Consider the following 9,750-nt stretch of genomic DNA (forward strand, 5'->3'; position numbering starts at 1 on the left):
TACAATATAGAGGGCCTTGTATAATATATATTTACACTTTCTGAGCCGCAGCACGTGCGTCGTAGAACGGGAAATCCAAACCGGGCTGGGCTGGCTTGAAACTGGACTTCCGCCAAACAGCGTTCTGGTCTAGAATAGAAATATTATGTTAGTTCTTGCAAAATTTTGCATATAGACTCTTTTTATAGAAGCTGGAATATCTACGCCATTAGTACGCCTTATAGCGAGCGACAATTTTGGGTTAATCTCCGGTGATGACATCCTACCAGACTACTAACGCCCCCACTCACTATAACGATGCGCTTCCAATTCACTTTGCGAGCGCGAGTTCGGGATCGGGGAGTGTCAAGTCTTGTGGTTCGTTACAAATGCAACGTGCAAATCAGCAGCAACAGCAACAGCAACAACAGCAGCAGCAGCAGCAGGTTTACGGGCCGTCGGGTGTTCCGAATGTGGCGGTCGAGATCGTGAGCGAAGTCGAGCAGAGGTCGGACTTAACTGCTGAAGAAGTGCTCCGATTATTGGACCAACTACTGTCTTTGAAATCTGCGGCAAGTTACTTGTCTGTTGCTTTGAGTTGAGGTGCAGTATGTGTGCTAATGTGGTGTTTTTGTAGCTTCCGGATCGCGAGCTGCAGCACTATAGTATCAAACTAAGAACGGCAGTGCTCTCGCTGTCACAAGCACATTTATTCGCTCTAGATAGTATTTTACGACTGGTTATAAGTCAATGTGATAAGAATTCTGCGAAGGATGAGCTGGTTCGGTTCATGATGCTTGAGTCAGGTGTTGCCTCGTGGGGAACGGGTCTACGTCGGATAATTGATGGATGCGAGGTTTCAACTTTCTCTGCGGATGCCGGTGTGAGTAGGCCGCCCAGTGAATCCAGCTGGGTACAAGTTGGCAATGATGAACTGCAGTAGAATGATAGAGCAGATATAGATGCATTGGGTTCTATGAATAGGCGTGCACAACCTTTTTAATTCTGGCGTTCGGCATTTTTGTCATATTGCTGTAATACGGGTTCTTTCTACTGCCATTGGTGTCATAGATTTTATCATTGTCTTCAGATAGATAATATAGATATGGAGCTGCATTCAAGTATATAAAACATTGTCATGCACGGCAATCACCTGTAAATTTATCCCAGGAAAGTGAGAAGAAATGCACTAATCAGCAAAAGTTACATAGTTACACACATGACACGTAACATTTTCCAATACATCAAACGTCACATAAACATTTTTCCGAAATAGTATACGTCCTATTCCAACCAGTCTGACTCTCCTGAATTATGTCTACTCATCCGCATCCTGCTTTTCTTCATCCGCTGGAGCCTCATCGAATGCATCCCTTGGAACCTCATACAATCTGATGACGGGTTTGTTCGGATCCTTCACAATAATGTATTTTCCTTCCTCAAGCGCTAAGCACATATCGATAATCGACCGTGCGATACCCCAACCATTGGCAACACTGTAATTCATCTGGTTCGCGAACTCACGCGGTTTGTAACCAACAACTCCAAGGATAACATGCCTGGCCTTGTCCTTAGGGTTAGCGCGCGATACGAAACCGAGCTTCATCTGATCGGCGCCAGCGAGAATTGACTGAACTGTCCATCTGGCGAGTTTGCAACTGTTATTCTTCATCTCCGTGGCAACAACAGCACCACGCTGAGAACCGAACTTAGAACGCCAGTCAAGGGCACCACCAGCACCGGGAGCTCGAGTATCGAATTCGTTAAGAGCCTTGATCGTGATGAACGAGTCTTCACCAGAGGAGTTCCTGATTGTTCCATCAAGCTCGGTACGAACAATGAGGTTGAGCTCCGTCTCTTCAGCCACAGAAGAAAGATTGATCTTGCGGTATCTATAGCCGCGGGAACCAAGCGGCTCGGTTTCCTCTTCTGGATTGTAGAATGGATTGGGGTGTGTGAACTCGTGTTTGTCATTCGACTCAACGACAGCCTGCGCGGCAAAATTCTGGTTGATGAATGTGGCCTCAAGAGCAAGCGCTGAGGGCGTGTTAATCGAATCCTTGCTGCCATCCGCGACCTCCAGAGGAGGCTCGGCAGCGTTCTCGTTGACGGTGACAAAGTCAAGAGGACCTCCCTCACGCTTGTCCAGGAAAAGTTTGTCACCTTCGCGGTTCACAACAATATCCCACGGATAGACTGATCGTGGAGCACACATGAGCATACTAAGAATAGAGTCGGTGGCAAATACTCGCCCTTCATCCCTCTGAGCTAACTGCTGGATGACCGGGTCGTCAGATGTAGTTGGATTATACGAAAGGGTGTCGATAACCTGTAACTTGCGCTCAGAGATACCGCCTGGCCTGTCAAAAGACTTGTCATAGTAGTAGGTAAAGCCATAAGTATCGACATCAGTGCCATCCTTGATATCGAGCGAAAGCTTCCCCAGTCTATTGAAATCGATCTCTTCAAGCATCTGCCATTCCGGTGAAATTGTAACCGACGAATCACGTAGTCTCTGTGGCTTATCATAATCCTTCCATCCAAATCTGCGGCCACCACGGCCACCACGTTGACCTCCCGTCCGCGCGCCATCCTGGTGTCCGCCGCGCCCGCCTAGGTAACGCTGATAGCCGGATCGTTGAGCGCCTGCACCTGGACCAAAAGTTCTGGCGCCACCACGACCCTGTGCACCACCCCGCGACCGTAGGACCAACCCTCCTCTTCCCCCCTGGCCAAAAGTTGTGCGTGGCTTTGTGGTCGTACGGCTACTGTCGACAACTGAGAAGCTGGACTCATCCTCGGCATTCTGGAATTGAAAGCTTGATGCAGTGCTTGCGCCATAAGCCTGGTACGGGTCTATTCATCGGATGTCAGCAAATTGGTTTGTTTTCTGTCATAATCCTACAGAAGATTCCAGCTTTACCTCGATGGCTCCGTCCATAATTTTGCCGTCCACCACGCTGATCCCGGCCATCTCGACCAGGATCCTGTGTCCAATCTGCTAACTTGCCTAGCTTATCACCTTTGGAGAATGGTGCATAAGGAGCCCCTTCAAATGAAAGGCCACCCGTGCTGGCTTCAGTGGCTGGAGGTCCCCATGGTGAACTGACTGGTACGAGTGAGGGAAGGGCGAATGGTAATGCCGGTCCCATTCCGTCTGTCAGTTGTTGAGTAGTTCGTTGACTGATGCCGCAATGCAGGCAATGTTTGGTACGATTAAAACCGTGATACTTGGTCCTATATGGACACAGATGTAAGCGTCGCGTCGCAATCGAGAGCCTGTAGGTAAATGTTCTGATATTGTGGCAACTAACCCGTGAAAAATAATTTTTTCGTGCTGACTGGAATGATGGTACTTATGGCGTAATCGTCATTTTCTATGGAGTCAAAAAATCGACGTCACTCAAACACTAGTCGGTGACAAGTAAGGTTTCACCTGATTAGCGATCGCAGATGTGCTATCGTCTTCGCGTGGTCAATCTCGTGCAAGTGTTATATTCAACTAACTTACGATAGGACCCTGAGTAGTCGCTGGGGTTTTTGTTGATGACAATGGCTAGCAGTTCGGATCCTGCGAACAGGTTTCTTCTTCAAGATGAGCAGAGAACTGCTTTCACGGACTCATATACATTTGATCCCGATATGATACATTCGACGCGCGATATTGATGCGGCATCGGACTCAGAGGTTGTCATAACTAAAATAAAATCTACAAAGGAGAGCTATGACTCCATAGAGTACTTCTCCTTCTTGGTGATAGGTGCGCCGCTATATGCATATCTACTGGGTTGTGTCGCGGCTAACGTGTTCAGGGATTGCAATGCTGTGGCCATGGAATTGTTTTCTGAGCGCAGCGGCTTACTTCCAGGAAAGATTTAAGTCGAGTGACTTTTTACGAGAAAATTTTCAGAGTTGTACGTGCGGTATTGAACAGGTTGTCCTGTTGAGATTGTGCTAACCGTATTAAGGTATAATGACTACCAGCACGATTACGGCCACAGTAGCCATGATTGTTTTGTCGTACCAGCAAAAGCACGCAAAGTACACTTTTCGAGTTTGGCTAGCCTTAGTTATGAATATTATAAATTTCTTTATTTTGGCATTGACATCTATAACTGGAGGCTCATGGGCTATAACACCGTACTTCATCTACATCTTGGTCTCAGTGTTGTTCTCGGCTATGGCAACGTCACTGTCGCAAAATGGAGCATTTGCTATTGCGAATTTATTTGCACCGATGTATACGCAGGGTATTATGGTGGGCCAGGCCATTGCTGGAGTTCTTCCATCTATTGCGCAGATTCTGTCGGTCATCACCGTCGAGTCAACGAGGTCAGGTGGCCGAGATGGCCAAACCGGTGAGGGAGAGGCCACATCTACCAGCTCATTTATATATTTTCTAACAGCATCTGGAGTCACGACTGTATCTTTGGTCTTCTTTTTGAAGTTTTATAGAAAGCAGCGCGCAGTTATAAATCTTGCTGGTACGATCGACCGCGGCGACAATGAGGCTCATCAACCTGCAAGACGTCATATTCCGCTACTTGTGCTCTTCAGCAAATTACACTATCTGGCATTCGCAGTGTTCTATACGTTCGGGGTCACAATGATGTTCCCAGTGTTCGCATCCAATATCTTGTCAGTAAATTACGCCGAAGGAGTTTCATCGCCTGGCTCGTGGTTGAGGCCCAACGTATACATTCCTTTTGCCTTTTTAGTATGGAATATTGGTGATTTGATTGGCCGTGTGGTCTGTGGATATCCTCAATATAATATGCGAAGCCCTAGGGCTTTGGCTATTGCGTCACTTGCAAGAACAATTTTTATCCCGCTCTTTTTCCTATGTAATATTTCTGGCTCCGGATCGGCCATTTCAAGCGATGGATTTTACATTTTCCTTCAGCTTTGGTTCGGAATAACCAATGGTTACATTTCCAGCTGTGGCATGATGGGGTCAGAAAGTTTTGTGGAAGAAGACGAAAAAGAGGCAGCCGGAGGGTTTATGGGTTTGGCTTTAAATTTGGGATTGGCGGCAGGTTCACTTTGCAGTTTTATTTTAGTCAGGATTATAGATTAGGCATGGTATGGTAGGATGATATTTGCTTTATTTGATAGGGTTCATTGCATTGCGTTTGTCGCTGTTTATGAGATAGAGAGATGTAAAGATCACTGATCTTTGGAAAGTTTAGTGGAATGAGTTGCATTTTTATCGAGAGGACTTAAGAATGCAAAATGCGGTATTCCTTGGTATGCCGTCTTTGACCTACCCGTTTGGCCTAGCCCTAAATGCTTCCATGTACTGTAGGCCAGTGTCGGCTTTTGTGAACTTTTGGGACTCATCGGCTTTACTTCTGTAGATGTGGACCGAATCTCCGAAGAAGAATTTCCCATTCGGAAGGTCACATCTAGAGGCGAAATCTGATATTACTATCTTCGAGGATTCACGATCATCACTGAACAGATATTCAATCTAGTTGTGGAGTTAGCATGGAAAGACTTCAATTGTCGTTCGCTGTTACCGACATACCTCTACTACTATATATCTGAATGAACCAGCCTGCGTTACGTTTGCTGTCCGTATTACAAACTCATCTCCAACGGCGTATGCAACACCCTCTGCTCGCATCGACTGCCGCAAAATCCATACGCTTGCGAGCTTCGACGTAATGATCATGTCCATGCCCTTATCAAACACCGCTAATACTTTCTTCTCGAAATTTGCGTGACCAGGTATATTGCTCTGTGGTTCATCAACCAAGCAAAATAAGTCGTCGCGGTGATGTGAGAGAACCAACTGTGATAGGAAGCGGGATACTGCCCCAGTTACTTGACCTTGGCTTGAAGGTCGGGCGCCATGATCTAATATTGGATTTTCTCTGTACAACTTGTACTCAAGTGACCATTTGCCTATAATTCGCGGGAAGAGACGTGTTATTTTGTCGTTTATTGAGGTGATTGTGGTTGCATTGGTTGAGGCGTTGTGAATCAGAACAATTCTGTTAGAAATTCTAATCAGCACTACTACCAATAGGCGGCATTGACAACGGCATCATACCCGGTCACCGGCATTGTTTCCGGATCAAATTTTTCCCTAGTTTTCAATAAATTCAGAATGAAATAAACCCGACAAGTTTCACAGGCCACGCATTATAGATCGCTTCATGATTTGATGCCCAGGGATAAGCCACACTTAAATTCAGATGTATCGATTTTCCAAAATTCAAACTCCGAAATTTGCCGAGCCGAAGTGCGTTGGGACATATTCGCGGACTACAAGTTCGCATTTTGAACACTTGATTTTACATGTCGGCCAAATCCCAATCTTGCCTACTTTCGCATGAGCTCTATAATACCTGCAATTGTGCGGCAAGGTCAAACCCATTATTTCATCTTTTGCATTAATTAGTCTTAATTCGAGTTTATATTGTTTACCGCAATTGCGCGGAATATTGACGTTACAATTATGTCAAGAACACGATACTCAGATCATTCAGCGACGAGGCTTGATGTCCCAAGTTCTTATGTGGATAAGAAGTCTGGGGTTAGTATTTATTTGTTACTGTACGAAGTAGTCTAGACTGCTTACTAGTCGGCAGAGAGAGAGAACTGAAGGAGAGTCCGAGTCCTCCCATAAGACTCTTCAAGACTCCGCGACACTCTACGTTGGTAATCTGTAAGTTGGCATCTATGAGGAAATATATAGTATATCGAAGTCTGATGGCGGAATTAGGTCTTTTTATACCACAGAAGAGCAAATCATGGAACTATTTTCGAAGTGAGTTTGCTAAGCGGCTTCTAGTTGCCTCGTGTTTGCTAACTTCGATGTCTCGAAGGTGCGGAGAACTCAAGCGAATTGTCATGGGACTTGATCGATTCACAAGAACACCATGTGGATTTTGTTTTGTGGAATACTATACCCACGAAGATGCCCTCGACTGTATGAAATATATCAACCAAACCAAGCTAGACGAGCGAATTATCCGGACGGATCTAGACCCTGGTTTCAAAGAGGGCCGGCAATATGGTCGCGGACGATCGGGAGGTCAAGTGCGTGACGAGTTTCGCGATGACTACGATCCGGCAAGAGGAGGCTATGGCCGGAGAGTTGACCGATGAGAACAATGAATTATATCCGGTAGAATGTAAGATACAATCTACATGTAAAACATCCTTATGGGATGCCATGTTTCGATGCAAGACACGCCTACTCCAAAACGCCTATAGCGTATAATAACGCTGTCCATCAGAAGCCATCCCCATAATACCCACTAGAAAGATCTGATAGACGGCTTATGACACAAGTTTCACTTGATATAATTTGTAAATCAAAGTCGCCCATGATGCCTGCCTCGTATAATGACACGACAACTGTGTACTCTCCTGTCATCAATTGAGCCTGTTTAGACAAAGCACAGCCAACACTATATTCGCCTGTGTGGAGCACAATATCACGCTGCCGTACGCTACAATAAATCTGTTAGACTCACATTCTATGCCCAGAAAAATTTATACTTGCGTTTGAACACGCCTCCCTCCACCCCATACAATTTGCGCATGAACTGGAATTGTAGCCGAAGTCTCCACAAATAGTTGTAATGCAGTCTCCTTGGGGACTACAAGTCTGAACTGAGGATTACAAGCAAATGTTGTGGATAGAATATTACCGCCGGCTGTCAGTTCTGTCCATTGCCCACTGATGCCATCTCTATGAGCCAATCCGTCACTGGCAGGTAGCAGATTAACTGGTACTGTGCAATATACAAAAAGCGAAAAGTAATTAATCTCAGAGACATCGGTCTGAGCTGCAGCCACTATCGTGTAGGATGTATTCGGTGGAACTTCTAGTCTCACCAATGTCTGCCGAGAATCAACAAATTTGGCCTAGAGTCAAGTATTATTCCCGCCCAAATAACCGATAGAGCTGTTTCCAACCAACCTTTATTATTGTTGACTTTCTCATCCAAATGCGGGTCCCCGGATCGTTAAATACGTACAGTGCAATGTATGTCTTGGCGTCATTTTTAATTCTAATGTGTCGGTCCAGTAATATCCAGACATTTGCCGCAACAGAGTTTGGATTCTCTAGTGCATACTGCGGGCATAAATCTATAGACTATTAAGTAAAGCATTCACATTTGGTACTAAATTTGAAGCTTACGTAAAGATTTGTCGGCAGTTCCATTTCGCATGTTCCAGTCAAAATGGATTTGCCGCTTGTACTTGAAAAGCTGCGGATTCCAATTCAGGTAAAGGCTACTAAATCTAATGCACATTTGCGAGAACTCCATCCAAAAACATCCTGAGGAAACAGGTAGTTTATCCTGCAAACCGCAGAGAGAATCCTGGATGGCGAAGCTATGGCCGTAAGACCAAGGATTCTTGATCAAGACGACTCTTTTATCGTCGTCGAGGACTCTTAAATCCAGTATAGCATAATCATGCTCGCTGATCAAACCAACAGACAGTTCCTCCTCCCTCGATAATTTTCCTGTACCGACCGTCAGTAGTAAATCTTGATAGTGCCATGACACCGTTATTCTCTGCCATAGTGTTGATATGTCGATATGGTCATTATGTAATAAGATATGCTCCGGGATCCACGTTGTCAATGCAAACAAGTCACTTCCAGCATTTGATCCAGGAAAATCGTATCCGCCCATCACCTTCAGGTATGCTTTCTCCACTAATGCGGGCCATAAAAGTCCCTTGTTGGATGTTGAGACAACATGAATGTACCGAGCTGTACTCGATACAGGTAGATAATCATCAATTACTACCTATAGCTTCCGATTAACGACAGCTTGTCCACTACCAACAAAGCAGCTACGTACCTTGCGAAAAACCCCATTGAAAAATAGCTTCACCACATATCTTCCACTTTTCGATACAGAGCGCGGATATGTTATATGGGACACAAGCTACAAATTAGTTTTCTATATTAACAGGAAGGGATACCACTTAGCCATCATACCGACTTCTTTGAGCGTGCTTCCCAAGCAATGGTCGAGCACAAAGATGCAATCACTGAGCAATCTGACAACACATCCTAGCCAATATTAAGTTTTGACATAACTATTACCTCATGCCACGTAATTACCTGAACCAGATCTGACCCTCCATCTCCTAGCAGTGTGAATTCGTTGCCCCATATGTCTGTTGGACGCTTCCATGCGCTGAAATATTGCTCCTGAGAACTGGACAAAGTCAAAAATCCAGCGGGATCTCTGTCCAAAATGTATCAGCAAGCAGTACAACTTTAGTTCAGTTATTATCGATGCTTACGTGAAAAGTTCATCATCTGCAGTATGATCAGCGTCCGCAGAAGACCACGGAGGAAATGTAGTGCCATTCAACTTCGAGCTTCGAAGTAGTAATGCCTGCTCCTTCGTGGAAAGCCTCAATTCAGAAAAAATCCTGGAGACTTTAACAGAGCTCACGGAATCTGGCTGAGATATATATGCAGCTGAAGTCGAGCCGATGGTTGATTTGACCTTCTCGGCGAAGTCCGCGGCGACGGTGAACTGCTGTCGAAGTCGTTGTTGCTCCGACTTTAGCCGAGAGGCATTGGTTGCTCGTAAATATAGTGACGTCGCTTCTACTGCCAACGACATGGCAGACTTATAGTCTCCTTTGTCAAAGAAGCCATGAGAATTCGCTAAAGCATTCTGAATGATGTTAGTGGAAATAGCATTAGCCCACGGCGCCTTGTATTGGAATTCCTTGTCGACTGCACCACATGTCTCCCATGATATAAGCACATACCTTGGCTTC

The 9,750-nt window shown here is 45.3% G+C and overlaps 6 protein-coding genes across 6 annotated transcripts; 3 read left to right on the forward strand and 3 right to left on the reverse strand.

The window, feature by feature from the left end:
* Positions 1 to 114: 114 nt before the first annotated feature.
* On the forward strand, positions 115 to 1,105 carry V1508DRAFT_440568 (uncharacterized protein). Its single transcript, XM_066942265.1, has 2 exons — positions 115 to 551; positions 617 to 1,105. The coding sequence occupies exons 1-2, from the start codon at positions 255 to 257 to the stop codon at positions 920 to 922; spliced, it is 603 nt and encodes a 200-aa protein (XP_066794620.1). The 5' UTR covers positions 115 to 254; the 3' UTR covers positions 923 to 1,105.
* V1508DRAFT_440569 (eukaryotic translation initiation factor 3 subunit D) lies at positions 1,083 to 3,282 on the reverse strand. Its single transcript, XM_066942266.1, has 2 exons — positions 2,903 to 3,282; positions 1,083 to 2,835 (listed from the first exon to the last, which is right to left on the reverse strand). Exons 1-2 carry the CDS (start codon positions 3,129 to 3,131, stop codon positions 1,298 to 1,300), a joined length of 1,767 nt encoding a protein of 588 aa, XP_066794621.1. The 5' UTR covers positions 3,132 to 3,282; the 3' UTR covers positions 1,083 to 1,297.
* A 147-nt stretch (positions 3,283 to 3,429) lies between these two features.
* On the forward strand, positions 3,430 to 5,313 carry V1508DRAFT_388982 (nucleoside transporter-domain-containing protein). Its single transcript, XM_066937879.1, has 3 exons — positions 3,430 to 3,739; positions 3,792 to 3,893; positions 3,948 to 5,313. Exons 1-3 carry the CDS (start codon positions 3,526 to 3,528, stop codon positions 5,054 to 5,056), a joined length of 1,425 nt encoding a protein of 474 aa, XP_066794622.1. The 5' UTR covers positions 3,430 to 3,525; the 3' UTR covers positions 5,057 to 5,313.
* On the reverse strand, positions 5,132 to 6,180 carry V1508DRAFT_421000 (mediator complex, subunit Med20). The gene is made up of 3 exons (XM_066940822.1): positions 6,035 to 6,180; positions 5,507 to 5,975; positions 5,132 to 5,449 (listed from the first exon to the last, which is right to left on the reverse strand). Exons 1-3 carry the CDS (start codon positions 6,046 to 6,048, stop codon positions 5,243 to 5,245), a joined length of 690 nt encoding a protein of 229 aa, XP_066794623.1. The 5' UTR covers positions 6,049 to 6,180; the 3' UTR covers positions 5,132 to 5,242.
* A 104-nt stretch (positions 6,181 to 6,284) lies between these two features.
* Positions 6,285 to 7,208, forward strand: V1508DRAFT_373256 (nuclear cap binding complex subunit). Its single transcript, XM_066937528.1, has 4 exons — positions 6,285 to 6,520; positions 6,576 to 6,652; positions 6,710 to 6,754; positions 6,813 to 7,208. The coding sequence occupies exons 1-4, from the start codon at positions 6,443 to 6,445 to the stop codon at positions 7,093 to 7,095; spliced, it is 483 nt and encodes a 160-aa protein (XP_066794624.1). The 5' UTR covers positions 6,285 to 6,442; the 3' UTR covers positions 7,096 to 7,208.
* Positions 7,209 to 7,222: 14 nt separating this feature from the next.
* V1508DRAFT_405311 (uncharacterized protein) lies at positions 7,223 to 9,590 on the reverse strand (the record flags this gene model as incomplete). Its single annotated transcript, XM_066938686.1, has 8 exons — positions 7,223 to 7,432; positions 7,492 to 7,860; positions 7,916 to 8,085; positions 8,138 to 8,756; positions 8,811 to 8,897; positions 8,951 to 9,025; positions 9,077 to 9,203; positions 9,262 to 9,590. 8 exons carry the CDS (start codon positions 9,588 to 9,590, stop codon positions 7,223 to 7,225), a joined length of 1,986 nt encoding a protein of 661 aa, XP_066794625.1.
* Positions 9,591 to 9,750: the final 160 nt, after the last annotated feature.

The sequence above is a fragment of the Lipomyces doorenjongii genome (assembly GCF_038497915.1).
Source record: "Lipomyces doorenjongii strain NRRL Y-27504 unplaced genomic scaffold V1508scaffold_41, whole genome shotgun sequence".
In the NCBI taxonomy this organism is placed as follows: Eukaryota; Fungi; Ascomycota; class Lipomycetes; order Lipomycetales; family Lipomycetaceae; genus Lipomyces; species Lipomyces doorenjongii.

Excerpts from the sequence above, each read along its gene's own strand:
- V1508DRAFT_440568 (XM_066942265.1), top strand. The coding sequence starts at position 255 with ATGACATCCTACCAGACTACTAACGCCCCCACTCACTATAACGATGCG. Across the intron at positions 552-616 it reads TACTGTCTTTGAAATCTGCG|CTTCCGGATCGCGAGCTGCA; the intron begins GCAAGTTACTTG and ends GTGTTTTTGTAG.
- V1508DRAFT_440569 (XM_066942266.1), bottom strand. The coding sequence starts at position 3,131 with ATGGGACCGGCATTACCATTCGCCCTTCCCTCACTCGTACCAGTCAGT. Across the intron at positions 2,836-2,902 it reads TTATGGACGGAGCCATCGAG|ACCCGTACCAGGCTTATGGC; the intron begins GTAAAGCTGGAA and ends TCCGATGAATAG.
- V1508DRAFT_388982 (XM_066937879.1), top strand. The coding sequence starts at position 3,526 with ATGACAATGGCTAGCAGTTCGGATCCTGCGAACAGGTTTCTTCTTCAA. Across the intron at positions 3,740-3,791 it reads CTTCTCCTTCTTGGTGATAG|GGATTGCAATGCTGTGGCCA; the intron begins GTGCGCCGCTAT and ends TAACGTGTTCAG. Across the intron at positions 3,894-3,947 it reads ACGAGAAAATTTTCAGAGTT|GTATAATGACTACCAGCACG; the intron begins GTACGTGCGGTA and ends AACCGTATTAAG.
- V1508DRAFT_421000 (XM_066940822.1), bottom strand. Across the intron at positions 5,450-5,506 it reads TCAGATATATAGTAGTAGAG|ATTGAATATCTGTTCAGTGA; the intron begins GTATGTCGGTAA and ends CTCCACAACTAG.
- V1508DRAFT_373256 (XM_066937528.1), top strand. The coding sequence starts at position 6,443 with ATGTCAAGAACACGATACTCAGATCATTCAGCGACGAGGCTTGATGTC. Across the intron at positions 6,521-6,575 it reads ATGTGGATAAGAAGTCTGGG|AGAGAGAGAACTGAAGGAGA; the intron begins GTTAGTATTTAT and ends ACTAGTCGGCAG. Across the intron at positions 6,755-6,812 it reads ATCATGGAACTATTTTCGAA|GTGCGGAGAACTCAAGCGAA; the intron begins GTGAGTTTGCTA and ends GATGTCTCGAAG.